Raw genomic sequence first — 27,183 nt, 5'->3', positions numbered from 1 at the left:
AAAAAAAAAAAAAAGAAATGGCCAAATTGATTTATGAACTTCTGTACCAAGCTACCCTCCCAATAGCAGGGTATGCTGGTGTTGGTCTCAATGTACTTCAACCAAGACTGAGAACTATCAGTAAAAGTTTCCTAATATGACAGCTAAAAATATCATCTCATTACTGTTTCAATTAGCATTTCTTTGATTTCAAGTAAGATTTAACTTTTTTTGTATTTGTTGGTCAATTTTATTTCTTTTTTGAATTGCTATTAATATGCCCTATTTATTATCTCATTTTGACATTACTTAATGTATACCTTGCTCTCTTCCTGAAAAGATTTAAGGCAGCAGCTTAAAGGTCACACAAAATACAAGACAGCATACATTAAAATAGGATGAAGCAGAAAAAAAAAAACCCCAAATGAAGCCAGGAACGATGTTTTTTAAAAGGCATACTGCAATGAAAATAAATCTGCTGTTAGTGGGCAAGAAATTTGCCTCCAAGCTCTCTAGAAGTTAGCTCAGAAGGAGAATCTTGCCATTTGCCCAGTTCACAGTGATGAGAAAGAGACAGAGAACTAACTGTTCAAGATACATATAATTAATATTGGTATTAAAATCTGACAAGACTTTTCACTTTCTTTTTTTTTTTTTAAAGATTTTATTTTATTATTTATTTGAGACAGAGAGAATGAGAGAGAGAGAGCACATGAGAGAGGGGAGGGTCAGAGGGAGAAGCAGGCTCCCTGCCGAGCAGGGAGCCCGATGCAGGACTCGATCCAGGGACTCCAGGATCATGACCTGAGCCAAAGGCAGTCGCTTAACCAACTGAGCCACCCAGGCGCCCCAAGACTTTTCACTTTCTTATATTGTATCCCCTAGTTGTCAGACACAATGTAAGTTGCTTTACTTGGATTATTTTAACTTCCATAATCACTCGGTGGGAGCGGGTAATATATTAATGTCGTTTACAACAGTGCCTGTCTTATGGGAGTAGTCAATGAGTATTAGATATTCTGTTATTATTACTAATATTAAGTATCTCAATATCTAGAAGAATAAATCCCTTGAATCTTCTTTTTTAAGATTAAATTTAATATATATATTTTTAGAAGATTCAGCAACAATCACCCAAGTCAACAAAAAAGTCCTTTGGTATTTTCTTTGGAATTGTTTCACACCTATTAACTAACCAAGGGCAAATTTACCATCTTTAAAAATTCAGTCTTCCAATTCAGTAATATGGCAGTTTGCTTATTTGTTTATAATTGATTAAAACGTCTTACTGAGCCAAAATTCACATACCAGACAATTCACCCATTAAAATATATAACTCAATTTTAGTATGTGTAAGATACACAGAACCATCAACACACTCAATTTTCTACCCAAACCATTTTGATTTGTACATTAGAAAGTGTTTTAATGGGGGCACCTGGGTGGCTCAGTCGTTAAGCGTCTGCCTTCGGCTCAGGTCATGATCCCAGGGTCCTGGGATCGAGCCCCGCATCGGGCTCCCTGCTCGGCGGGGAGCCTGCTTCTCTCTCTCCCACTCCCCCTGCTTGTGTTCCCTCTCTCACTGTGTCTCTCTGTCAAATAAATAAATAAAATCTTTAAAAAAAAAAGAAAGTGTTTTAATGCAATTCTCATGGAGAACACTTCCCTGATCTATTAGAGGTTTTGCTGCCAGAGAGAATGGGATGCGCCTCCTATTAAGTTTTCTAGCTGGAAGTACATGGAGCCCGTGGGAATGGTGGCTCTTCTCAGACTATAGCATTTCTCGATTTTTTTCTTCTTTTGAGAAATTTTCTCTCTAGAATGTCTGTCCTTTACCTTATTACTTTCCCTACTCTTGTCCCCCTTTCTCCGGCTTTCCAGTCTCTCGTAGCTCATGATGGAGTGGCCACAACTGCAGTTCTCTCCCTCTGGTCTTGGGGCTTCTGCACAGGCTCTTTTCTTAACACCTCCTGAGACTCCTTTTTAGCTCATTTACATTCTTCAGATCTCAGCCGGGCTGGGAGCCTTCTCTGATTCTCCAGTGGATCAGGTCTCCTGTGAGACTCTCAGATTCTGGTGTATTTTCCTCTACAGGAACTTACCATGGTTTAAATCATTAGCTGATCTATGTGCTCCCTTGATGAGTGTCTTTCTTTCCCACTAAACTCTATGTTACAAGGGCGGTGTCAGTTTTCTCACTGCTAAACTCTCAGCCACCGAGCATGGTGCCCAGAACAGAAGCTACTGTTACTGGATGAATTAACCTCACCTCCAACTCCATGTTCAGTCTCATCTGCCTTGGAGTTCTGGCACCCCTCCTTTGTTGAAGGCCAGCCTTTACTGCATGAATTCATATATTTTATTGGGCAGCCACATGCTGTTATATGAAGATCAATAAAGGTGGTTTTTATTATTTGGGGAAATGCTTATCATTTCCTACTAGAGCTATGAGAGTGTCCTTTACTTCAGGATTTCTGGTTAAAGTTTGCTCTTGCCTTCACAGCGGTCTATTTAATTTTTAATATTTACTTGAATGTTCACCAGGATTGTTTTTCTAAAGCAGCACCATCATTTGCCTGTACAAAAATGATCCTAACCTCATATTCCCTCTAAGGAGCTGATTTTTTTGGTATTAGACACACAGAGCTAAAGGGGCACTTTATGTGAGAAGCTAGAAAATAACTAGAAGGTCCATTAAAATCAGCAAGTAGCTCATTTCGAATGCTCATGTATCCTTTCAGCTGGGCCAATTCAACTCAATGAGAAGAGGTGGGGCTTTATTTCTTAGTGTACTTTGTGCTTTATGAACGGATGTTCTCATCTTGTCTTATATCTCTGCAGATCGAATGTCAGTGGCTGGGAGGTTCTAAGAATGCCCAGGTCTACACCTTAGATCACACACCTAGATGAAGACTTTGCTGGATAAAAATAATACTGCGGTTTCTATCCACCTGTCAATCATCCCCAAATGCTAAGAGGAAATGGCTTTGGATGATGAGGCAATGAGTGCTTGCTTCCATTTGTCTACTTTACCCTATGTTCTGCATTGCCTATAATGAATAGTGCTAGTTTTATGTCGGAGAAATACCCACATAAGCTCTATTAAATATATCACTCATAAATTCTTGCTTTCATGGTCTCATGCTTCAGGAGCCCACCCACTTTGAAGCATGGAGCTTACTTCCCAGAAGAGGTGGTGGGAGACTGGGAGAAGCTACATATATTACTGTTAGTGTAAAATAAATTATTCTGGCAAAAATAGTTAAGTGAGGATAGAACCATCCTCTTGAATTTCATTTGCACCGCGGTCCAGGCCCTCTTCCTTGGGGTTAGCTACAGGAGCAGCCAGCAACAAGATGATTTCTTCCGTCTGACCCCCGTCAGTAAAAGAAAGAAGTATTCCAACCTGCCTTGGCTCCTGCAATAGGTCATAAACTGGTCTGCCCTGCACAGTATTTTGCTTTTAATTTTATTTGATTCAAAGTGGTTGGTTGAAGCCAGTGAATCTCAACTCTGAAATGGTGATAAAATACTCATGCTCTTAACAGTTTTATTAATTGTGATAAATGTATAGCCAGCATGCTAAACAATTATGATCGAGAAGAAATATGGTGCTATTACATTCACTCTAAGTTATCTGATATCATGGTTACAAATACTTATGTGGCCAAGACTCAATTTACTGATGGGTTGTATATAAATACAGATCACAAATCTCACTTTTCAAGTCGATAGGTTTTCATCCAAACACATTTTCCCATAGGAATATTTTATAGGTGATGTTTGGATTCCAAGACTGATATTAAAAAAAAAAAAAAAAAAGCTGTAGCTCAAATTTTCGGCTAGAAATATAAACCATTTCCCAGAAAACCCCACTATTATTACAATTTAAAATATTATATGCAACAGAAAAGTAGTTTTAAGGAAAGAGGAGATGAAACTTGGGGAGTCCCTTTCTCAGATCTGGGGGCTTAGAAGGCCTCTAAGAGCTGAAGACATCATTCCTAGGAGCACGTTTCTTCAAAAGGTGCTTCTAGAAAAGTCTGAGAGGTGTGATTCTCAAAGTTTTCAGGCACACAATCAAAACAGGGAAGCACCGGGAGATTATTCCGAGGTAACTAAAGAAGAGTTAGAGAAGGCATTAATGTGGAGGCACAGGGAAATCTGCCTGAGGTGAATTAACTGAGCTGTGAGGGCTGGAACTGGGATGAGAATGGCAGCATGGTATCCTGGGGGCGGTCCTAATATCTAGCAAGTGAGGAGCACGAAAGGAGATGAAAAGAAATTAGACAGATCGTGAGTTCGGGGTAGAAGAATCTTCAGAGTGTGACCAATATGCCATCATGTCACCTTTCATTCAGATTGAGGGGATTTTTACCTTACAGCAGACAAACAAATGTCCCAAGAAAACTACAGAGATCTGTGACTTCTACATAAATGATACGTTTTCACTTTCTTGAACTAAAATGCCGTCAAGAGAATTTGAATGGAGTTTGGAAAAATACTAGGAAAAAGCAAACCATATAGGCCCAGCTTCATCAGACATAAAACACACGCACACACACAGGCACACGCACGCACTAACAATTCTCAGTTTGGACTGGGCCCTGATCGGCCTTTGTCCTCTGATAACTGCTGACAAGCAGCTAGGCACGGCAGATAGGATAATATCAATCTTCACCTCAAAAAAGTAAAAATCCAAGCTCTAGAGAGAGGGGCACTCAAGGGTCTGTGTGACTTTGTTACAGGGCACCTTTATCTCCTTAATTCTCCATCTTGTCTCTCCACAAATCCTGTTCTCCAACACCATGAGACTTCTTCATGTCTGCTGCTTTCTTTCAAACAGCAATTTTTCTCCCTACCACCTTCTCCCTTGGGGATCTCATACTCTCCGAGAGCTTTAATACACAAGATCACCTCTCTGGCCAGGATTCCCACGCTTCACTCATTCCTGAACTCTGGCTTCCAAATGCCTGCTGGATCTCCCCTGGATGACCAAAACAGATTTTAAAATGCCACATGTGAAGGGCGCCTGGGTGGCTCAGTTAGTTAAGCAACTGCCTTCAGCTCAGGTCATGATCCTGGAGTCCCTGGATCGAGTCCCGCATCGGGCTCCCTGCTCAGCAGGGAGCCTGCTTCTCCCTCTGACCCTCCCCCCTCTCATGTGCTCTCTGTCTCTCTCATTCTGTCTGTCTCAAATAAATAAATAAAATCTTTAAAAAAAAAAAAAAAAAAAAAAATGCCACATGTGAAACTGAACCGATCACGTATTTTCTAGTGAAAATAAACTCCCTTCTCCGCTCACTTGAATGGTACCAGCATCTCAGGCACTGAGGCCTGTGACTTGGAAGGTGACTCTTTGTTGCCTCTCACACTCAGTTCATCGCCAAGTCACCACCTGATTTCTTGCATCTGTCTTCTTTCTGTCAATGACTAGAGCTACAACTTCTGTTCACGGTCTTTCTCTTCTAATCTGGTTTATGTGCTGCTACCACAGCAACCATCCTAAATGGGTATCTTCCACTCTGCCATTCCATTGTTCAAGAATGTCAGTGCATCTCCACTGTCAGATGAAGTTCACTGTCTTAGCTTGATGTCAAAGATCTTCTGTTATGTCAACTAAACTTAATTTTTAGACATGGATCCCACCTCCCTCCTTTCATGGAGTATATGCTATGGCTAAACCGAACTCCTCAAGATATCCTAATTGTGCCTTCCACTTTCCACTGCAAAGCAGCTCATTCTGTCCCTTTGCTTGGAATGACCATTCCCCCCTTGACACATGTGTCCAGTTTCCAAGTGTTCTTCAAGAATAAGCACACATTTTTATCTTGTTAATTAAGCCTTCCCTCGATGTACTAAGTGGAAGGAGACTGCCCTGTCCTTGAACTTTGACACTATTTCCTGTTTCTAAACTTCAGCATGTTTACAAGTTTCTAAGTTGTTTTCTCCTCTGCCGGATTTATTTACCTCTGAATTTCTCTACGTCACTTAGTGTAAGAAAAAAGACACAGTCTCCTAAAGAGTTTAGCATTGGTAGGACCGAAAAGCACTCCTGTAAGTAACTGCAATACACTTAAGGATGAATGCTGAGTGACTGAAAGGGTAGGAAAATTATTTTAATCATATCTCTCTGTGGGAGGGTGAAGACACTGTCATTTGCATAATACCACATATCTGGAAGAAAATGGAACACTTCTGTCACCAACAGTATTCGTCCGAAGTCCAGATGTCAAGTATTGCTTCGTCAAATGATCTGGGTATCTTTATATGATAAAAACCCGTAAGTGAGAGACTTTACCATAGAAACAACACAGGAGGAGAAATATACATTTTGAGGGGGAACCTTAGTGGAAATTAGTTTATTATCTCAAATTGAAAGTACTTTATTTTTTAAAATTTTAAAAAGATTTTATTTATTTATTTATTTGAGAGAGAGACAGCAAGTGAGCACAAGCAGGGGGGTAGTGGCAGAGGGAGAGGGAGAAGCAGGCTTCTCCTCCCCTGCTGAGCTGGGAGCCCAACGTGGGGCTCGATCCCAGGACCCTGGGATCATGACCTGAGCTGAAGGCAGACGCTTAACCGACTGGGCCATCCAGGCACCCCTACAAATGAATTTTGGAATAACTTCTGTCAAAAAAAATTCTTTTCAGATTTTGACCAGAACTGAACTAATGCTACAACTTAACTCCTCTTCCCAGTCAGCCTTCTGCTCCAACTCCTTAGGCAAACATTTTTTGAGCTCCAGTTTGTGAGTTAGTCTTTATTTTTTAAAGATTTTACTTATTTATTTGACAGAGAGAGAGAGAGAGAGCACAAGTAGGAAAAGAGGCAGGCAGAGGGAGAGGGAGAAGCAAGCTCCCAGCAGAGAGAGAGAGAGAGAGAGAGAGCACAAGTAGGAAAAGAGGCAGGCAGAGGGAGAGGGAGAAGCAAGCTCCCAGCTGAGCAGGGAGCCCGATGCAGGGCTCAATCCCAGGACCCTGAGATCATGACCTGAGCTGAAGGCAGACTCTTAACTGACTGAGCCACCCAGGTGCCCCCCACCTCAAGTTTCTAATTTAAGCATTACATTAGCAAGATTCATGTAAAAATCTGGGTAAGCCTCTAACAAGACAGTGAAACTTTGGGAGATCTACAGGCCAACTCGGACAAAGAATAAACAGCAGCTGCTAATACCACTGCAGAAGCATCACAAAAATCTCTCCTTAGGGTGACATCTATTTATGCTACAGACTTATTGGTGTTCACTGGATTCCAGCTCATAACCTGAAGCCCTGAGTGTTCATTAGAAGACAATGCAATCCTTGCCTAATCAGTAAGCCACTGTTTGTTGAACCTTTTCATGAGGTTCATGTCACTTACCAGGAGGTTTGCAGTTATGGGCCAAGTTTCTCATGTTCATTTGTTTGCAGAACAGACCTTATATCTTAATCCAAACCATTTACAAGAAGTCTCTAAAGCTGCAGGCAGTCCTCTGGGCCACTTCATCGTTTGATAAAGATAGTTGCAAATGTCCTATATGTTGATGCTCTATGAAATTAATTTTAAATGTTCAATAGAAATTTATAGTAAAGTTTTAATACCTTGAGACTTGGTGAGAAAAGGGGTATTTGAAAAGACATGATAAGTGTTTCCCAATTTGAAATGCTCAGCTGAGCTCAAGTTGCTTTAAACACAGCGTGTCCCGGGCATGCCCAGTGAATTGCAACTTACTCTAATCTCTCCTAGATGGGTCGTATGCATTGGGACATGCTTCTGCTCTGGATCTGAATTCTGTTTCCCGTCAGGACTGTAGTATGCCCTTGGGCCTTCTTCCAATTTCCTTGAGCTTCAACCACCACCTCCTTACTACTCCCCCAGGTTGGACTAGTCACTGAAAGGGGTCCTGTTTTAATCCAGACAGAACACAGGTATGGCTCTCCTTACTTGAGTGTCACCACCGCTTTACCTGTATACCTGAACTCCATCCAACTCCTCCCTTCTCCCCTTAGGGTCAGATGCCCAGGATATCAAAGGCAGACTAGAATAGATATCCTTTCTTTGAATGACCTTGGACATTATAATGTGACTGCTGGCGCCATACCATCCAGCCAAGGTGGCCAGCTGTATGGCTTTCCTTACTGTATAAAGACACCCAGTTTTTAGCTAATCTTGCCATCTTAGTTTGTTCAGTACTCCTTGTTCTATACCCATTGAGTTCTCTAGCATCTGACTTCGGGTGTTTATGATAAAATGTTAGTTTTTTCCATTTTACTATTTTTTTTTGAAGATTTTATTTATCTTTTTGACAGAAAAACATGGCAAGAGAGGGAACACAAGCAGGGGGAGTGGGAGAGGGAGAAGAAGGCCCCCCGCTGAGCAGGGAGCCCAACATGGGGCTCGATCCCAGGACCCTGAGATCATGACCTGAGCCAAAGGTAGTCGCTTAACTGACTGAGCCACCCAGGCATCCATTTTACTATTTTTTAATGGCAAAAAAAGAAAAAGAAAAAAAAGATTCCTTGCAATTTAAATGTGGATCCTACTATTTATTTCCATTAATTCCCAAGAGAAGTAATTAATCAGTTTTTGAAGTCTGCTTTGGGTGAAAATACTTTGTGAGTCTATTCCTTGATGGCCATTCTGTCAGATGCATAAATAACACAAAAAAAACTTACTAATAGATATTCCCAGCAGAAAGACTTTCTCTAGAACAAACACCCCCTTAAAACCCCTCACTCTTTTTGTTTCATTCAATAAAACAACAAAATATTTAATTTAGCTCTTGGGCTCTAGAGATGGCTGAGAGAATATTCTGTTAGATGAAAGAACATCAACATACTACAGCATAAGACATAATATATGGAGTTAAAACGGACAAGAGTAAAAAGAAGCATTACCTTAGGATCATGTATTCCAGAAAGCTCTTCATAGATCTTCTCACCTACCATGACAGCAGCCAAGTTTGCCGTGTATGTAGAAAGGCAAAACATACAGAAAATGGCCCAAAGGTTCATTAGAAACCTGCCAGTCCAGCATTTTGGGGGTTTGATGGCTGCTGTTCTACCAAACAAGAGGGCATAACATACATTCAAGGCTGAAGAAAAGGAGAAGACTTTACTTCTATTCCGTCCCTTGGGAGTCATACCAAAGGGGCTCTTCCATTCATACAGAGTGAGGAAGATGGCAGTGATGTGCAGAGCCACAAAAATCCCCAGCCACATTGTCCAATGGAGTGGCCACATGAAGGCTCCAATGGGAGCTGCTGTGTCTCGGGTCCTCACTAAGATGCCCAAGCTGGTGGAAAAGAAAGGACTGGTGAAATCTATCACCTGGCTTCGTGCAGTATTGATGCTGAAGGAAGTGACTGCCAGGTGGGCTGACCCACTCAGGAGATCACCCACCAGCCCAGTCCAGTGCCCATTTTTCCAGGCTCCATACTTGCCATCCCCAACAATATAGAGGTCAAAGTCAAAGTTCATGTCTTCTGCTAGCTTTTCCAGCAGATCAATGCAATATCCATAGCAGCACTTCTTGAATTTGATGGGCACTGTATCATTACTGCTATGAAGGCTGTTAAAAAGGCTGTCCAACATGGAGGAGTCATTAGTCATGGGGTTTAGACAGAGTTGGCCAGCAGGGCAAAAGCCTTCATCATCTACCTCCCGTGTGAAGACAAATGGATGCTCAATCAGGGTAACCACTCTCAAGTGTAGCTTACTCGGGTATTGGAAGTGGGTTTTGTGCCTCTGGGTCTGCTCTGGCCATATTCCATAGTCCATGACAATCTTGCCGCCTTGCCATCTGCCCAAACGGGTCCACATTGGCTTTCCCATGGGGTCATGTTGCAGATTCCAGATGAAAAAGTTGTTCTCTGAGCTGATGATAGTGGAACCTTTTACTTTGATGGAACCACTGAGGCCTCTGAAAGTGGTGTTCGCTAGAAACCTGGCAAAGAGGAGCAAAGGCAAAAAGTAAGGAAAAGAGGTGAGGCCAAAGACAGGAAGGAGTGCTCATCTCTGCCTTAATAAAAAGAAACTCTAATTTTTTTTAAAGGCACTGCCTATAATTTCCTCAGGAATTAATAAGCCAGACTCTTCCTAAGAGAAGAGTCTTATTTCATTGAGCAAATGAGATCTTACCCTTAGGTCTAACATCTGGGCTAGGTGCGTGACTCTTGGTCTTACTCCAAATCTCTTTATTCCTAGTTAAGGGATGTGTTAATTGTTTCCTGTTGTAAACTGTTAATTATATATCCTCACAACTTTCCAAGCTATGGAGGTTCTCAGCATCTTTAACATGTTTCATTTCTACTGTTCACTCTATTCAATTGCAAAGACATCAGCTCAATAAATACCGTTTTTGGTGCAAGCTTTAGTAAGTATGCCTATCCTTTTATAATTGCTTTAAAACTGCATTCATAATTCCAGAAAATAGCCTAATCTTACTTTCAATGTTTCTCTTTTCACAGTGGAAACAATCAACACATCTGTCCCCATAAGGCCAGTCAAAGTGGCCTCCTGGATATCATCCACGGAACAAAGAAAAAGATGAGAAATAGACTTGCAGATCTCAGGATAACCTCAGGCTACCCTCCCTCTAAGTCATTAGAGAAAAACAATTGGCTCTGGCTCTGGAGAGAGTTTCTCTGCCCAAGTCAAAGAAAGGAAAATTACCAACTGAATGATATACTGATTCCTAACCTAGGGAACCTGGCACTCTCAAATATATGTTCTGATATGGGCAAGGCAGGAAAATGCTTAGTCAGTGTCTGGGAAGATAAGGCAATACGAAGTAATATATAAACTTGTGGTACTTTCTTACTCTTAATTATGGCCTGTGCCCAAAGAAAAGCCTAGACTTTGACATCAGACACACCTCTGTTTGGATTTTGGTCCAGCCACCTTCTAGCATTGTCCTTGGTTTTGTCTTCAGCAAAATGGGGGAAAATGATACTGCCTCCGTTACAATGGCTGGAAATAATACATGGAAAGTATATACCCTACCTTTTGACCTAGAACAGATGTTTCACATATGGTACCTATTATTCAATGTCATTCAAGTTTTTTCAATCAAGGCTGTCCCCAGGTCACTTTTCCCTAATCTCTAACAGAACTTCTCTAGTTGGAGACACCAAGTATTGCATTACGAGAAACTCATAGAGGGTACTCAAGACACATTTTAAATTAAAAGGAATTATAATGAAATGTGGAACGTAACATAGAAGTTTTTTTGAGGAATCAGGTGATACAAGTCTAGACTCTCAGCAAAACACATTCATCCATTGCCTGCCACCAACATTACTCAGTAATTTACAAATGCAAAAACAAGTAGTAAGAAGTTATGCTGCCACAGAAAGGACCTAGAAAAATCAAATTGTGTGAAGAATGTACTAATTTTCATTAGAGATATAAATGTAAATCACATTTGAAGATGCTCCTATCACTAAATGTAATGAAACTGCTCATTTTGGTAGATTGCATATAATGGTAATTATTCATGTTAGCATTCCCCAGTGGGACTCTCTACCACTTAAAATGAATTTTATTTTGCAACAAGTAACGAAGTCTCAGTTCTTAGATTTTAAAATAGTTTTATGCTTCTTTAGAGAAGTAGGGAACCAAATCATTAAAATATACAGATTAACCAATTGATAAATTACCTAGGTACTATAAAGGAAGATTGACTACAACTGTGTTTCTAATGAGCAATCTACAATTAGATGTGTTCTTTCTCTCTCTCTCACAGACACACACACACACACACACTGACATAGTCTAGGGAACAAAATGGTTTGTAGTAAACATTTCATTTGGTCAATTTGATGATCAGTAAAGTTGGAGTTGTAGAAAGAGAATCCCTTCACTATTTTAAGAATATTTGGGACTTACTTGTTATAGATTTCTAGCTGGATAGACCCTTGAAGGACTACCACTGAAAAAATATATACTCATCTCAGAAATCTTTCAGAGATTACGTAACTCCTTCATTCCAGTAAAACTTATTCATTATTGATGTTCAATAACATCCAAGATGGTGGTGACTGAAGGACAATGCTCAGTTGTCTCTGAGGCATCCATTTGTCACAGAAACGCAAATCTACCAGGATCTAAATGTCTTCAGTGTTCCCACACCAGAAAACCCAGTGCCTGTTTCACTATGCAACTGGCACCAAGAAATTGGGTCTCAGAGAATCCCCATTTATGACAGATGATTTCGGTCTATTTTATTTTCAGTTTTACAGAGAGGGTAAAGTAAAATAATCTCATTGATAGCTTTTAGTTATAGTCCCCTTCACTATATATTCTTTGTAACGTGATGACAATGCAAAAGCAAAGTTGAAATGCCCACTGATTAAATGGTTGAAATGTCACTTTTGCTCTAATCAGTTTCTACCATGGTCCTTTTTATTCTGCCTGGATTCTTCTTGGATGAACAAGAAAACGAAAAATCAGGAATAAATTTATTGACAGGAGAAACTGATGCAAATACCGTTCTTAACCTTAGAGTTACAGAGATGAAAGACACACTCATTGTTCTCAAGGACGTGAAAGTCTTCCGATGCGGAGAAAGAAAAGTAAAGAGGCAATTCGAGGGTCATGATAGAGGTAAATCTGGGTGCCACTGGGACAGAGACCAAGGGCTCCTGCACATTCTACTGCAGACATGACAGGGAAGCTGCTTAGAGAAGGTGCCAGAGTTGAGTGTGTACGAAAAAATAGCCGGGAAGAGAAGCTGGGGACTGATATTATCATGCCAGGGAGCTGTGTGTGCCAAAGCCAGAGATGGAGCGCAGGGTCATATGCGGTGAGAAATAAGATGGGAGATAAAGATGGGAAATGAATTTCAAAAGGTCTGAGTTTATGATGAAGGTAATGGGGAGCCACTGAGGGGATTTTATCTGGGGAAGGACATGACCATCAGATTTGATTTTAAAAAGGTTTTTCCCCTGTTAGCTATATAGAAAATGGTTTGGAGGGAGGAGGGGGCTGAGCACACTTTCATATGTGAAGAATAATACTCCTTCCCTCCTTCTCTCTCTGCTTGTTTCATAAGGGGCTTAAGGTGGCAAGAGCTAAGGTAATAGCTGTGTAAGCGGAGAAATGATGGCGTCATCAGGAGAGATAGTCTTCAAAAAGAAAAGTAGTCATTTTAAGGCACCAAATGCAGAGCGCTGCATTTCGTCCACAAACCACACTAAGGATGTGTGAAACTCAGCTTGATGGAAGGTCACATAAATAAGTCCTGGAGTATTTAGCTGAATATCAGCTCAGTGTAAGCCCATAGAGCAATGTGGGTATAAAAAAGGAGAAAAGCGATCTTAAATTCTTTTAATAGAAATTTAGAGCCTGGGTCACAGGGACCAATAATATTACCCCACTCTGTGTTGATCGCACTACTGCTCTAGCCTAGAAATGAATTCTAAATAAACTTTCCAGCTTCAAGAATGTTATGAGGGAAGGTAAGGAAGTGGAAAATATAACAAGGGGTAGGAAGCACAAAAATCCGATTGCAGAGCAGGGTAGAAAAACAGGAGAAAATAATATAGGAAAAGCAGATCGCAACGAGACTGTAGAGGCTTTGCATGTCCATTTTATGAGATTGGATTTTATTTAATGGGAAAAGGGGAGCCATGAAGATTTCTGAGCAGAGTAATGATATAGGCAGAGGTCTGCATTAGTAATATTGATCTGGAAACAGGTACTCTGTGTACATAGGAAGGAAGAGATGATGACCAGGAGACCACTTAGAAGAATATTACGGTGGCTTTGTCATGTGTGATAAGGGCTTGGATGTCTCTCTGAGTAAGAGCCTAGTTTAGCACCGCGCCTTTCCTGTCTAGTGTTTAACAAAGCAGTCAGGTATCTATGTTTTTTATCAGCATACGTCCCAAGATACCACTCTGCTCAAAAGAATGAAGCTCATTAGTGAATTTGCATTGAGGTAACTTATCACTTTAGTAAAAGCTCCCAATTATCTCACTAATTAAGAATATGTGTCGATTTGTATAGGAGCCAAGATAAAACGTGTACTTTGCAAATTATATAAAAACTCTTTTTGAGACAGTTCACAGTATAAGCAAGATCAGTGTTTAATACATTTAAGATATATTTTAGAAGCCACATTTGCACACAAAACTTGACATGCTAATTAAAGGATTTTCTTATTCATTAAAACAAATGAACAAAGATGTTAAAAAAACAACACGTCATCCATTCAATCATTGATTCATTCAATAGTACTGTGTGCCAGGCACTGTGCTAGGGGCTAGGGGCTATAGTAATGAACAAAACAGACACAAATCTATGCAGCTTATATTCAACTGAAGGAGACACAATAAATGTGATAAATAGGTACTATGTATGGGATATTAGAGCTGCTAAGTGCAAAGGAGGAAAAATAAAGCAGAGTAAGGAGATAAGATGTGTCTGGGTTGGCAACAGTGAGGTGAAATTTTAAACTAGAGAGGCCAGCAAAGAAGGAGGTATTTTCGTAAAGAGCAGAAGAAAGGGAAGGAGCTAACCAGAAGGAGGAGATCTAGATAGAACATTCCCTATAGAGGGAGCACCGAGTCCGGCTTTCTTAAAGTGGGGTCGTGTCTATTGCTTGAGGAACACCTATAGGAGTGAGGGGCATAAGAGTTTAAGACAAAGTCAGAGAAAATGTATAGGTAGTGGGAGTTGGGGAAATATCATGTTGTGGGTCATTGTAAGGACTTTGTTTCTTCTCTGCATGAGGTGGAAAGCCATCGGTGGATTTTGAGAGGAGAAGCAATATGACATGACTTACATTTTAACAGGATCACCACAGTGCTGTGTTGAGAATGAACTGAAGAAAAGAGCAGCAGCAGAAAGACCAGTTAGGGGACTGTTTCCAACACCCAGACAAAAGGTGATGATGGTTTAGCCTGAGATGGTAGCGTGAAGGTCAGATCTTGATATACTTTGGAGCTGGGAATAATAGGATTTGATGATGGCTCAGATATGGTTGCTAGGAAAAGGAGACACAAGGATGACACCAAAGTTTTTGCCCCGAGCAAGCGGAGGCATGGAATTGCCACCGAGGTAAAGAAAACTGTAGGAGAATCAGATTTGATGTGGGTGAGAACTACCAGTTCAGTTTGCTCAGCTTAAGTTGGAGGTAACTTCTAGAAATCCAACGGCAGATGTCAAGTAGGTAGTTGGAGATCACGTGGAGCTCAGGAATGAGGTGCGAACAGGAGCTACGAAACTGGAAGCCATCCCTCTAGACACAGTATTTAAGGAGACCAAATGAGATCACAAGATGAGTTAACTGTAGATGAGAAAACCCAGGAGTAAATCTGGGGCACTCGAACACTCGAAGGTGGTGCCGCTGAGGAAGAACTAGCAAAGGGACCTGAGAAGTTAACCAGAAGCTAAGAGAAGAGCAGACTGCGTTGGGTTCTAGAAGCCAAGTAAAAGAGATGTTTCAAGGAGGGGCAGTGATCAACTGTGTCAAATATTTCTATATTCCTTAATAAGAGAATGTTAACTGCAGTGTTTATCTTAATTTACCTAATTACATTATTCATGTACTATTTTTACTTTGTAAAAACTTGGTCTAAAATTTACTAAAGTTAAATAAAAATCTCCCACTACAAATAATGTTGCCATGCTCTTAACAGATTTTAAGATCTGTTGCCCCCTGATTTTTCTTCTTATTCAGCGTATAGTTTTGCTAGTATTATGTTTTTTATATTTTTTATAAATCTGTACCTTTTCTTGCTTATGAACTAATTCTGTAATAATCCCATTGTTTCCAAGTTTTTGGTTTTGGTAGAAACCAAATCATTCCTTAAATACATCATCAACCTCCCGTGTCTTCTTCGGTGCCCAGGTGTTTATAGGTCAGATATTTATTTCTACTTTGATCTTTTTTCACTCAACTTACCTTTGTATATCTATTTCTCTCATTTGTTTTTTATTTCTTTTTAAATTGCCCTCTTATCTTTGTTTTGTTTTGTTTTGCTTTTCCCCTACCGTTGCCTTCCATTAATCTTATTTGTATACGGGCATATCTATTTTACTCTGTAAAGCCATAAAATGTATTCTCCCCTTTGGGAACTTTCTTTTGTATCATTAAAAGAATCCGTATCCTCATTCTCTTATATCTTGAAAAATGAGCTGAATTTCTTTTCCCATGATCATCTCATCGTATTTAATGTTCCCCCACCCCCCCGAGGAATGAGAGTTTTTTCATCCTCCATAAAGCTCTATAAAATTTTTTAGACTGTGAGAACTTAATTTTGAATTTTTGCCTTTGCTTCTATTATTGTTAGTGACATTCTCTTCAACTTCCCTCCCAGCAGCAGCACCACCTAATTCTGTCAGGTTGACTTGTTCCTATACAGTGAATCTAAGTATTTATTTCTTGGTCCCTTTTAATTTAGCTCTAGAGCTACTGACTATAGCAGAAGCTCAATGAAGCCCTTTTAGTATGAGACAAAGGAATCCTTAAAGTTTCCCATTCTCCTTTCCCTGGGGCAGGGGGTAAGGGAGAGGGGAGGAAAGTTGGGAAGAGATCTACTAATGTTCAGAAATCCCATCTTCTCTTCACATGATTCATTATCTACAATCATGTAACGAATCTGCCAGTCAAAAGTCACATCCTCCAAAGTTCTACACTTTTACATTTGTGACAAGCTCATACTCACGCAGTTTTTTTCCTGCTCTTTTTCATTGGAGAGCCCCAAACTATTCTGTCTTTGGATAGTCTTAACGTCTTTTAGAGAACTCACACGCAGTTCTGATCTCTTACAATCAGTATAGATATCCAGGTGTCTGAATTATTAGCTATTTATATTTTATGTTTGCATTTTAATCCATGAGTGTGGTTTTCCTTCATTCTCCAAGACTTTTCCCTCGTGCCCCTTGTTCTCTAAATTACCCTCATTTTGTGTCTTTTCCCAGGGCTCTAGATTACTTCCCCTTCCTCCAGGTTCCTCACAGTTTCTGACATGTGGGTTAATCCATGGTTATCTCATTATTTCTTTACACTCTTTCTCTTATTTTATTTTTTTGAATTTTCTCTTCTTCCTCTCTTTCCCTCTTTTCCTGTCAGTGGACTTTGGAGAACAGAATCACCAATACTCTGTCCTGTTAAAAGGAGGTGTTGTCTTGAATCAGCTCTTGATCATCCCTAGTTAATTTTTATGATTTTTGTTGTTGTTGTTGCCACACTCTAGGCCCTCTCCCACTCTTTCTGAAATCCATCTATTTACCTCCCTTTATTCTTTTCACGTCTTTTATACCATCTCCCTTTTCTTTTTTAAATGGCCCCGGGGACCCTTTGCCTATCTGTATGGCCAGCTGTTACTAGTTCAGCTTTGACTTTGCAGCCTCTTTCATTGCAGCAGACCCCTGCCTGACATGAATTTGCCACCTCAGCCACAGAGCTTACCCATGGTCCAATTCTGCTGGAGGACATTGCTTTCTTCCATTTTGTTCTCTGTGATTGGGACAGCTCTCCAAATTAAATATTAAACATAGATGATTTCTTGAGCTCCATGTGAAATGATGCCTTCACTGTCCTCTCTAATCCTTCGTAGTGATCCTAAAGTGCAAGCATTTGGCAGATGATCACCTCCATCTTTGACTCTGTGGCCCATAAATCTGTGAGGGTGTGGATTTTGACATTCTCCACATTCGGAGAGCAGTCTCTTCCACAGAGTGGCTGGTAGGAATAAACAAACCCTCCCTTTCCACTGCTCTGCTGTAACACTGCAGGCTGTCAAGCTGAAAGAGACTTCAGCGTGCATCTAAGCACCTCGAGAATACCGAGCCATCTTTGTATCTTAGGCACAGCACAGTGCCTGGCCAGGGTTACTGCTCAGTGATGTCTGTGGGATTAATGAAATTAAACACATGTCTTTTGCTCAGATCAGACATGTATCTCTTAAAGAGCTCTACATCACTTTGCCAGAAGAATAGGGCTAAAACAGCCAGCCAGGAAGTATCTGCATCTGCAATTTACAAATTGTTCACCCTGAATAATGCACAGTATCAAAAATAGAAATTAGTTCAATGGGAAACCTCTCCGATGATAAGGAACTTAATAGGAATTAGAAATTGCTAAATTTCAACCCTTAGAGCAGAGGGCCCCCCCCCCACATATTTTAATCACTGATCACATCAACTTACAAAGCTCATCTTTTAAAATAAATTTCTATCAGTTAAGGGATAAGAGCAATTTAGTAACATGTTAAATATACATATGTACAAACATATGAATCCTTTGAGTCTATGCTTTGCCAACATCAGCAAAACTCAGTTACTTACAAGTGAACTGTACAGCAGAAGGACAGCTCCTGTCCTTCTTGGTTTTTTCCCCAAGAGGAGAAAAATAGTAGCCTATGCGATTGTGTTAATATACCTTCTGGTGTGAATACATACACATCAAAAAATCAGACACATGGATAGAACACTCCTCCTCCTGCTTTTGTGTGCCACAAGTGACAATTTGGCACTTTTTTCTTTCTGTGTTTTTCTCTCACATCGTGGTTAGGTCTGTTCCATAACCTTAAGTTGTTTTCCTTTCCCTTTGCTTTTTGGTATGGACCTTGACTCTTCTCCACACCTGTGGTCTGTGCCCAAGCCTCGGACTACTCCTGGTTGCTTTGTGGAATACCCCAACTTGCTTCATTCTTGCTCTCTGGATCTGGCTCCAGCACTAACCCAGGTGCTCATATCCCCTCCAGCAGCAGAGCCCTGGCACTGGCACATCATGCAGTATTTACCAGTCCCTCATCCATTTAAAGGGTTATAGGGTCTGGAGATGGAAGTGGCCTGAGAGATAGATCTGGAATTCAGAGTAGAGCTGCAGTATTACCCTCTGTACTTTCATACCTCTTTCTGACATATTTCCAAATTTTATAGTAGATGCATACAAAGTAAAAAAGTCAACAAAGAGCACAATTTCCTCTCTGGCAAATAAAAGCTTGGAAGCTCTCCTAATTTGGAAAAATTCCACAGTTTAAAACCTGCTGGATGCTGGACTAAGCAAATTTGAGCTGTTTTCATCAAAACAGAGTCCTGAGGGAATACCTAGTTTCCAATGTTCCTTACTTGAGGCTTCCATGACTTAGTGAAAATTTCAGACTCAGCTCTTGGCATGACTTAAGTGAGAGAGCGAGGCAAATTCAAAGGATTTCAGTCAAGTTAGTCCAGTGATAGGGGTTCCTACTGGAAACATCTGGAAACAGACCTTAAGTGTTGGTCCCTGAGATTCATGACACCAAGGCATGTGCTTTCTAGAGCAGAGAGTGTTAACTTAGGAGTAACAGCTGGACACACCAGGTTACCTCACAGCAATGGTACTCCTTGGGGATACAAGGAACCGGTGTTACCAGCCTCCACCCCCTGGCTCCCATGTTCAATGCAACTGTATCTCTTCTAAGTACCTGATGAAACCTATAGGCTAACTAGTTTGACTCAGTAGGGTCCTCAGGACAAGAACGCTTATACATGGGTCATCATGCCTGCTGATTTTATATAGTTTTGACTGAAAGAATATGAATTGCAAAGTAATGGGATCCCAATTAAGGAAGGTTTATATTAATTCTGAATTGGGAATTTGGATTTAGATGAACCGGTTTAAATCTTCCCCTATAAAGTACTAGCTGTATGACCCTAGGCATACACCACTTAGAGTTTTCAAGGTGGGACTACTTATAGTTAAGGAAATTAAAGTTTCCAAAGGTTAAATAACTTTGCTATGGTCACAGTGCCAGCAAATTATTGTAAAGGTGGGCAAGAACATCCAAAATTAGAATTATATCATGCAGCCTCAAGTTCTTCTGGAACTCTTTTAATGTCCAGGAATAAAATGGGGCCCATCAATTTATATCTTGGGATTTTTGAATGGATATTTGTTTTGGTCTTCTTTTCTGAAGTTTCCTAGTGCCTCACAATACCTGGTGCATAGTAGGGTGTAAACAATATGTGCAGAATCAATAAATAAAGCAACATTTACTATGAATGAAAGGGCAGCGAATCTTGGTATTGCTTGACCATGCAAGCATGAAGATGAACAGAGCTTGGGGGAGAAAGGGTCTCTAGCATGCTGGACCATTCTTCAAGGACAAATGAGGAGGGAGCCTAACAATGCCAGCTAATGCCAGACAGTAATGGTAGAATGGGTGCTGTCCCAATGAAGAATGATAGATAGCTAGGCCAAAGAAAGTGGATAAAAAGATGCCGACAATTGGAGGAGCATATCTTCTCTTAGTGAGAGAACAGAAGAAGGGGATTGTAAGCTTCCTGAGAGCAGGGCCCCTATTTTCTACTCTTTGTGTCTCCAGCATTAGCCAAAGGCCTCACCTAGTATTAGTAAGCTTTAACAAATGGTTTTGAATGAATAAATGAACTAATCACTGCCTACTTGATACAGAACTCACCTGCAGAAGCTGTTCAAAGAATAAAGGCAAGATTCTATGGCCTGTTGAGAAGCTAGAATAACTATCAGGACCATAATTAGTAAGCTAAAGGGTCAGGGACTTCTTAGGCCAAGAGAACGAGGGTCTGTGTTTAGACTCTTGGAATCCTTAAAGAAAGGATAACAGTCTTCAACCATGCTATGACTAACCCTAGGGAGCTCTTTCTCTAGGAACAACAGATTCATCAGCATCCAGGGCCTAAAGTAAGCATGGGCAAATCTTAAACCTAGAAACAGTAGGTCAAACTCCTACTTACTTTCGCCAGAATCTGGCGTTTATAATGCAATAAGGGAGAAAATGCAGGTAGGCTAAAACTAATTTTGAGAAGTAAAAACAATTTTTCTATCATAATGGTTGAAAAAATTACTTTCAAGGTTTTTATGCTGCATTACTTTATCTGGTTAATTCGTTACAGGATTATAACTTTATAAATATGTCATGGCTAATGTTCCGCCATTCAAGTGACATCCAGTATGCATATAAAATGCACACTTCTTAGCTTGGCATAAAAACCCTGTGTGGCATGCTATCAAATTAACTACTTTTCCAGAATCATGTCAAATCCTCTTCATATGCAATGTATGCTCCAACTGTACCAAATTTCTCTTTAGGGTCTTGCCATTTCCTATGACTGTGAATTTGCCCCAAACCAGAAAATGACTCATTTAGCAAGATTCAATTCCAGTCTTTCTTCCTCAGTCTCTGAGAAGAGTTAATTATTTTCTCCTCTGTCTATATGAACATATCTCTATTTTTAAGAATCACGTGTCTTTTTGTTTTATCATTTCCTTATTTTTCAACCTCAGGCACTAGGCTGTCAGCTTGAAAATGGCAGGATGCATGTCTTCATTCTGTCTACCTCACCCTAGTTCAACAAATAGTCATCGGCTGCACAAAAACACTCGTGTTACTGAATAACATACCAGACATCATCGCTTCAAATAATTAACATTTAATAAAACAACTTGCAAATAAATTGTTAAAGATCACACTATGAACTTAGCCTCCAAGTGGTTTTGTCTTCATGTACTTATGATGGACATTAGCTCTGGCGAGTGGGGACCCTGGAAGAATAAAATCCCTTATACCTATAACTGCATCTATGTAGTCTGTCATGAGAAATCATTTTTCCAGTCTAAAGCCTATGCTGAAAAATCCATGTTTTTGGTGATTTCATTAACATTTTAAAATGTTAACAATCCTGTCAGGCCAAACTGAAAATGACTGTGTGAGAAATGAAAGCTTGCATAACTGACGCCGGCTATTCATGGCTCATTATCCTCACGGTTTTCATTACACAGTGAAGGAGTGGGGTCAGCCTCACAAAATTTAGGGACAATTAAGAGAAGTACTGTATGCAGATGTGACTTATGGACTGAGAATAACGAACTTCCTAAAAGACTGTGTTCAACAAAAATAAATAAGACTGATGGAAATTCCACAGATGTTTTATGGCTTAAGGAGGCTTTTCAGTTATTCATTATAAAGACTCCTTCCAGGGTTTAGCCCACTTCCCTTGAACCTTTCCTGAACACTTTGAAACTTTCTCTTTGACCATATTCCTCAGGGAGCCTAAGAAGTCCTAGGCATATTTCCTGAAGTTCTTGAGAGTTCACTCTCAAACACATCTATAGCGATGAAAACATTGTCACTGACCCTTATACATTGCGAATTGCTGCTGGGCTCCAAACCTTACACTCTTCTTTTAAACTTTCAAACTTTGTGAAATAAACATTTGGAAACAGCCACAGGGGCAAAGGTTATCCACAGACCTAACAATCCATAAAAAAAAAAAAAAGGAAAAGAAGAAAGACACTAAGTACCTAAGTAAAAAAAGACTGTTTTTATTTTTATTTATTTTTTTTAAAGATTTTATTTATTTATTTGAGACAGAGAGAATGAGAGAGAGAGAGCACATGAGAGGGGGGAGGGTCAGAGGGAGAAGCAGGCTCCCTGCCGAGCAGGGAGTCCGATGCGGGACTCGATCCAGGGACTCCAGGATCATGACCTGAGCCGAAGGCAGTCGCTTAACCAACTGAGCCACCCAGGCGCCCAAGACTGTTTTTAATTTAGACAAAATTGTGTTTATCTACCAACCACCTATTTTTCTTCTACAGCCACAGATAATATAGGATGTAAATATAATATAAAATTTCCTTTCCTTCCTTCTATTTCAATAAATGTCTATTAAGTGGCTGCTATGTGCTAGGCATTAAACTAGGCTGAATAATAGTGTCTCTACTTAATAAAATTTATACTTTAGCTCAGAGTATAAATTTATAAACTTTAGCTCACATAGACAAATAATGATGATGGAATGGGCTAAGTACCATCATATAATTTCACGTACAAAGTACCATGGGACCTTGTGAGAGGAGGCACATAACTTTAATATCAATTAAACCGTGAGGAGCAGAAAGATCAGTTTGATCTTGATAAAATGAACCCCTAGGGTATATACAACCCAAGTCACAAATATTTCTCCCTGTAGTTTCTAAACATTTTTAGGATCCAAACAGAATCATTTTTCTTGTGTCCTCCATTTTATATGAGGCAGAAAGATGCTAAATAACTTAATGTAGCTTTCATAAGGGGTTTTTCCAGTCTGCTGTTTATGATTGTCCTTCCAAAATAATGACTATTCAAAACTACACATCAAAGTTTTGCTTATATTTTTGTTATGAAGAATTTTCTTATCCCAGATAAATTCCTGAGCCTCAATTATGTGCTAGTTCAAAAACAGTAGATTAAATCTTGATAGCAACTGTAAAATAAAATGTGCATAGACTTTAATCTTGTGGAAATTCAAATACATATGTGGAAAACGGAAAGTTCAGATGATGACAGAATACCTAATTTTATCATCAGTAGTTTCCTAATAAATGAATTTTGAATTATTTTATTGTGTTAACAACACTCTTTAGGGACTGTATAGGCTGTGATTAAACTGCCAATATAGGGCATTTAGCATGTCGCCTTCCACATAGTAGGTGCTCAACCCATATATGTAAGATTAAATGTAAAATGCTTATGACCACCTGACATTTCATCAAATAGTCATGTCTTTCTAAAAGGCAAGACACTGTGAGGTTGTCTTTTGTTTCTCAGTATAGTAAGATGTCCTTGCTTCAAGAGGGCTGCCTGCTCAGTTAGAAGAGCATGTGACTCTTGACCTCAGGGTTGTGAGTTTGAGCCCCAGTTGGGTTTAGAGATTACTAAAAATAAGTAAATAAACTTTAAAAATGGGACCAGTCTGGAGCTAAGCCTTCACCTCTAAAAGAGCAAAAATTTCTCTGATTTGGTCTGATCACAGGTAGTCCTTTTCATGAAAAAAACTAGGCCCCTACAAAATATCTTTTAAGGATAGTCTCCTTTTCCCAGGGATCATGAAAACTACTTCCATATTATGGGTTATTCTTTAAATTAAATGGGCTTTTTCATTCTAGCTTCTGAACCAGACTGAGAAACTGGAGAAGAAAGGTACCTAAATAAAAAGGTACCTAATTAGAGGTACCTAATTACGTGTATATATATACACACACATATAACTCCATGTTTTGGCAATAAAACTCTTGTAGAACTCTTAGTTCTGTCCAGCTATCTATTACCTATCGATCATCTAGCCAGCTAGCTAGCTAGCTAACCAGCTATCTATCACCTATCTATTACAAGGACCCCATTGATAGTAGGATCTATTGTTAAGTCGATTTTACAAAAATGGATATAGGATACAGGAAACTAAGGCTCAGAGAAGTTAAGTAACTTGACCAAGTCACACAAGCAGTAAGTGGCAGAGCTAAAATTCAAGCTCAGAGAGTCTGGCTCCAGGGTCTGCGTCTTTAACTATAACTCTACACTGCTTTAAGCATCACAGACTGGGAGGAGAGAGAAAAATCCATTTCCTGCTCGACTGTTTTTTTCTCTGTATAGATTTCAAGAGATTTGTCTAAGTCCGTTGATATAAGAGTGGGCAGGGACAGAAACATTTGTTGTGTATCTACTATGAGCTGAGCACGGCGTTAGGTACTTTTCATATATAATTTCATGGTATCTTAAATATCATCTATCAAACTATTCAATGTAATCCTACTTTATTAATTAGAACTGAGGGTCAGAGTTTTTAAACAATTTGTCAAGAACAAATAGCTAGTAAGGGGCTAAGCCAGGGCTTAAAAGCAGGACTCTGTGTTCCCTACGATACACCATGCGCTTTCAAATCTGTAGATCCAATTCCAGATGACAGATCATGAAATACTCACCTGTGTAACCAGAAGCCTCTCAGAAATCTTATTAGAGTTGAAAGTTACTCAAAGTCAAGATTTCTGCAAAGAGGAGAGAGACAGGGAAATTCTGCTTCCTGTCAAAACCCTGGGAGTGGGGATGTAAGACAGGCCTTGTGTCCTACCTTGATAAATATTGTCCTGAAGTGAGATTTGCGGCTTCTGCTTCCATGCAGTTCATCGTGCTGGGGATAAGCGCGAGTTCTGGCTGGATCATGGTGGCCGTGGCTACAGCTCTTGCAACCAGTTCCATGGCATCTTGTACATAGTACTCAAAGACGGACTGCGTTGTTTTTCCATGAGCAATGAGCCCGAGGGGCAAACCTTCTGTCCTTAGTTCCTCGACGTTCTGGGAATCCCCCAGCACCCAACGGAGCTCAGGGGGGGTTACTCCAAACTGGGTGGTAATTTCAAAAATCTGCCGGATACCTTCCATGTCACAGCCAAACATCACCATGGCGGGCGTACTGTTCCTAATACTCTCAAGCTGGACCTGCAGGAAGCTCAAGAGGTTCTCAGTGGAGGAGAGGTTGGTGGTGATGTTGATGATAGAGCCAAGGTGGAACTTGGAATTTTTCTGGGTAAGGAGGAGGAAGTCGGTGATGTTCCAGTCTTCTTGGCACAGCAACAAGCTAAAATTGTACCAGTTGTTCATGGTCAGGATTGAGACAGTGACATCAGCATCAGAACTTAATGAATTTTCTAAACTCAGTTGTAGGTGAAGGGGATTCTGTATTTAAAGATACGAAAAAGAAGAATTAGAAAGCATTGGCCAAAGATGGCAACAGAGGGTATGTTTGCTTTCTTATGAGGCTTACTTAGTCCTTTATTTTTCCCTGCGGTATTCAAATGCCTCTGGGATAAAATTCCCATCATCTGAAAAACTATGTTTCCTATCTAATGGAATTACTGAATCCTTACAACTGATTTTCCTTGCTAAGAGTACCAGAGGGCAAATGGTTTTTGGTGTAAATGTCAGGGCTGATACAACTGGTCTTTTTATCAGGCTTTTCTACTTCCTTAAAGCTTGTCTCCTTCATGTATTCCGTTTCTAACTATGGCTCTTATTAACTCACTTGTTAAATTCTCCTCTCAGGTGAAGTAATTAAAAGAAATTATGTTTGCTTTCCTTTAAAATGAATAGCAGAGGGCGCCTGGGTGGCTCAGTCGTTAAGCGTCTGCCTTAGGCTCAGGTCGTGATCCCAGGGTCCTGGGATCGAGCCCCGCATCGGGCTCCCTGCTCTGCGGGGAAGCCTGCTTCTCCCTCTCCCACTCCCCCTGCTTGTGTTCCCTCTCTCGCTGTGTCTCTCTCTGTCAAATAAATAAATAAAATCTTTAAAAATAAATAAATAAATAAATAAAAAATAAAACGAATAGCAGAGAAGTCTAAAACAGTGCAGGCACTTATATAAGGATGGTGTGGAAAATGGATACACCAGTTTCCTAAACTTTTAGCCTCTGAGGAAGGCATTTTTAATATAATGGCGCTACAGTCTGAATGTTTGTGTTCCCCCCAAATTCATGTTGAAATCCTAATGCTCAGTGTGATGGTAGGAGGAGGTGGGGTCTTTGGGAAGTGACAAAGCCATGAGGGCAGAATCCACACGAATAAGATTAATGCCCAAGAGGCTTGAGAGCTCCCTAGCCCCCACTACTGTATGAGTACATAGTGAGAAGTTGGCAGGCTGTGACCCAGTAGAGGGCCCTTACTTGATTATACTGGCACCCTGATCTCTGACTTCCAACCTCTAGAACTGTGAGAAATCAATTTCTGTTGTTTACAAGCCACACAGTCTGTGGCATTTTGTTATTAACAGCCCGAATGGATGAAGACCTGCTATAATTAGCAATATATACATTAGGATAAAGTGTAGAGTTTAGTACTGAAGACTTGATTGCATTTGTGTCTACTGACAGGGGATTTTTGCTGTGAAATGTGAAATGTGTGCCATTTAAACACATTTATGGAACTTCCATCACAATTTCATCTACTTATCGGATTCACCAAATCAATGAAGGAAGAGTATTTTTCTTATCTTTTCTTATTTGAAAAGTCACAAATCACTAATCATACAGGTGAAGTGGAAATAGTTCTGCAATGAATAAATTTGTTAACTGTTCTTCCTGAGAGCAGACATTTGACTTACTTATCCCTTAACATTGACATCCTGAGAATGTTTAGCACAATACCTTCCACATACTAGGAGCGCAATAAATATTGGCTGAATCGAACTAAACATGTTCCCACTGGAAACTATTAGACTATAGGACTATTTTTAAGAACTTCTAAACATTCAGGCAAACAATATTTGTAGAGAAATAAGGAAGGTTTTCTCAATAAAGTTTCAAGCGCTGAATAAAAGGTAAGTGTGGCCTCCCCTTACCCACCTAAAAATGTGTAACGAGCAATAAGATTTGAGCTGAACTTTTTTTTAAATTTTTTAAAAGATTTTATTTATTTATTTGAGAGAGAGAATGAGATAGAGAGAG

General features: G+C 40.0%; 1 protein-coding gene across 1 annotated transcript in view; it reads right to left on the bottom strand.

Moving 5' to 3' along the window:
• Positions 1-8,419: 8,419 nt before the first annotated feature.
• LOC145717084 (glutamate receptor ionotropic, NMDA 3A) overlaps positions 8,420-27,183 on the bottom strand; it is a 61,675-nt gene continuing 42,911 nt past the window's right edge. The window contains exons 2-3 of the mRNA XM_081803294.1: positions 24,819-25,423; positions 8,420-9,906 (exon numbers count right to left, since the gene is read on the bottom strand). Of these exons, the coding sequence (XP_081659420.1) occupies positions 8,751-9,906; positions 24,819-25,423 (1,761 nt within the window). The 3' untranslated portion in view covers positions 8,420-8,750. The remainder of the gene's footprint in view (positions 9,907-24,818; positions 25,424-27,183) is intronic.

The sequence above is a fragment of the Leptonychotes weddellii genome, chromosome 14, assembly GCF_054177405.1.
Source record: "Leptonychotes weddellii isolate Sample4059 chromosome 14, ASM5417740v2, whole genome shotgun sequence".
In the NCBI taxonomy this organism is placed as follows: Eukaryota; Metazoa; Chordata; class Mammalia; order Carnivora; family Phocidae; genus Leptonychotes; species Leptonychotes weddellii.
The sequence above is the reverse complement of the archived record's forward strand: the minus strand, read 5'-3'. Positions and strand labels throughout refer to the sequence as shown.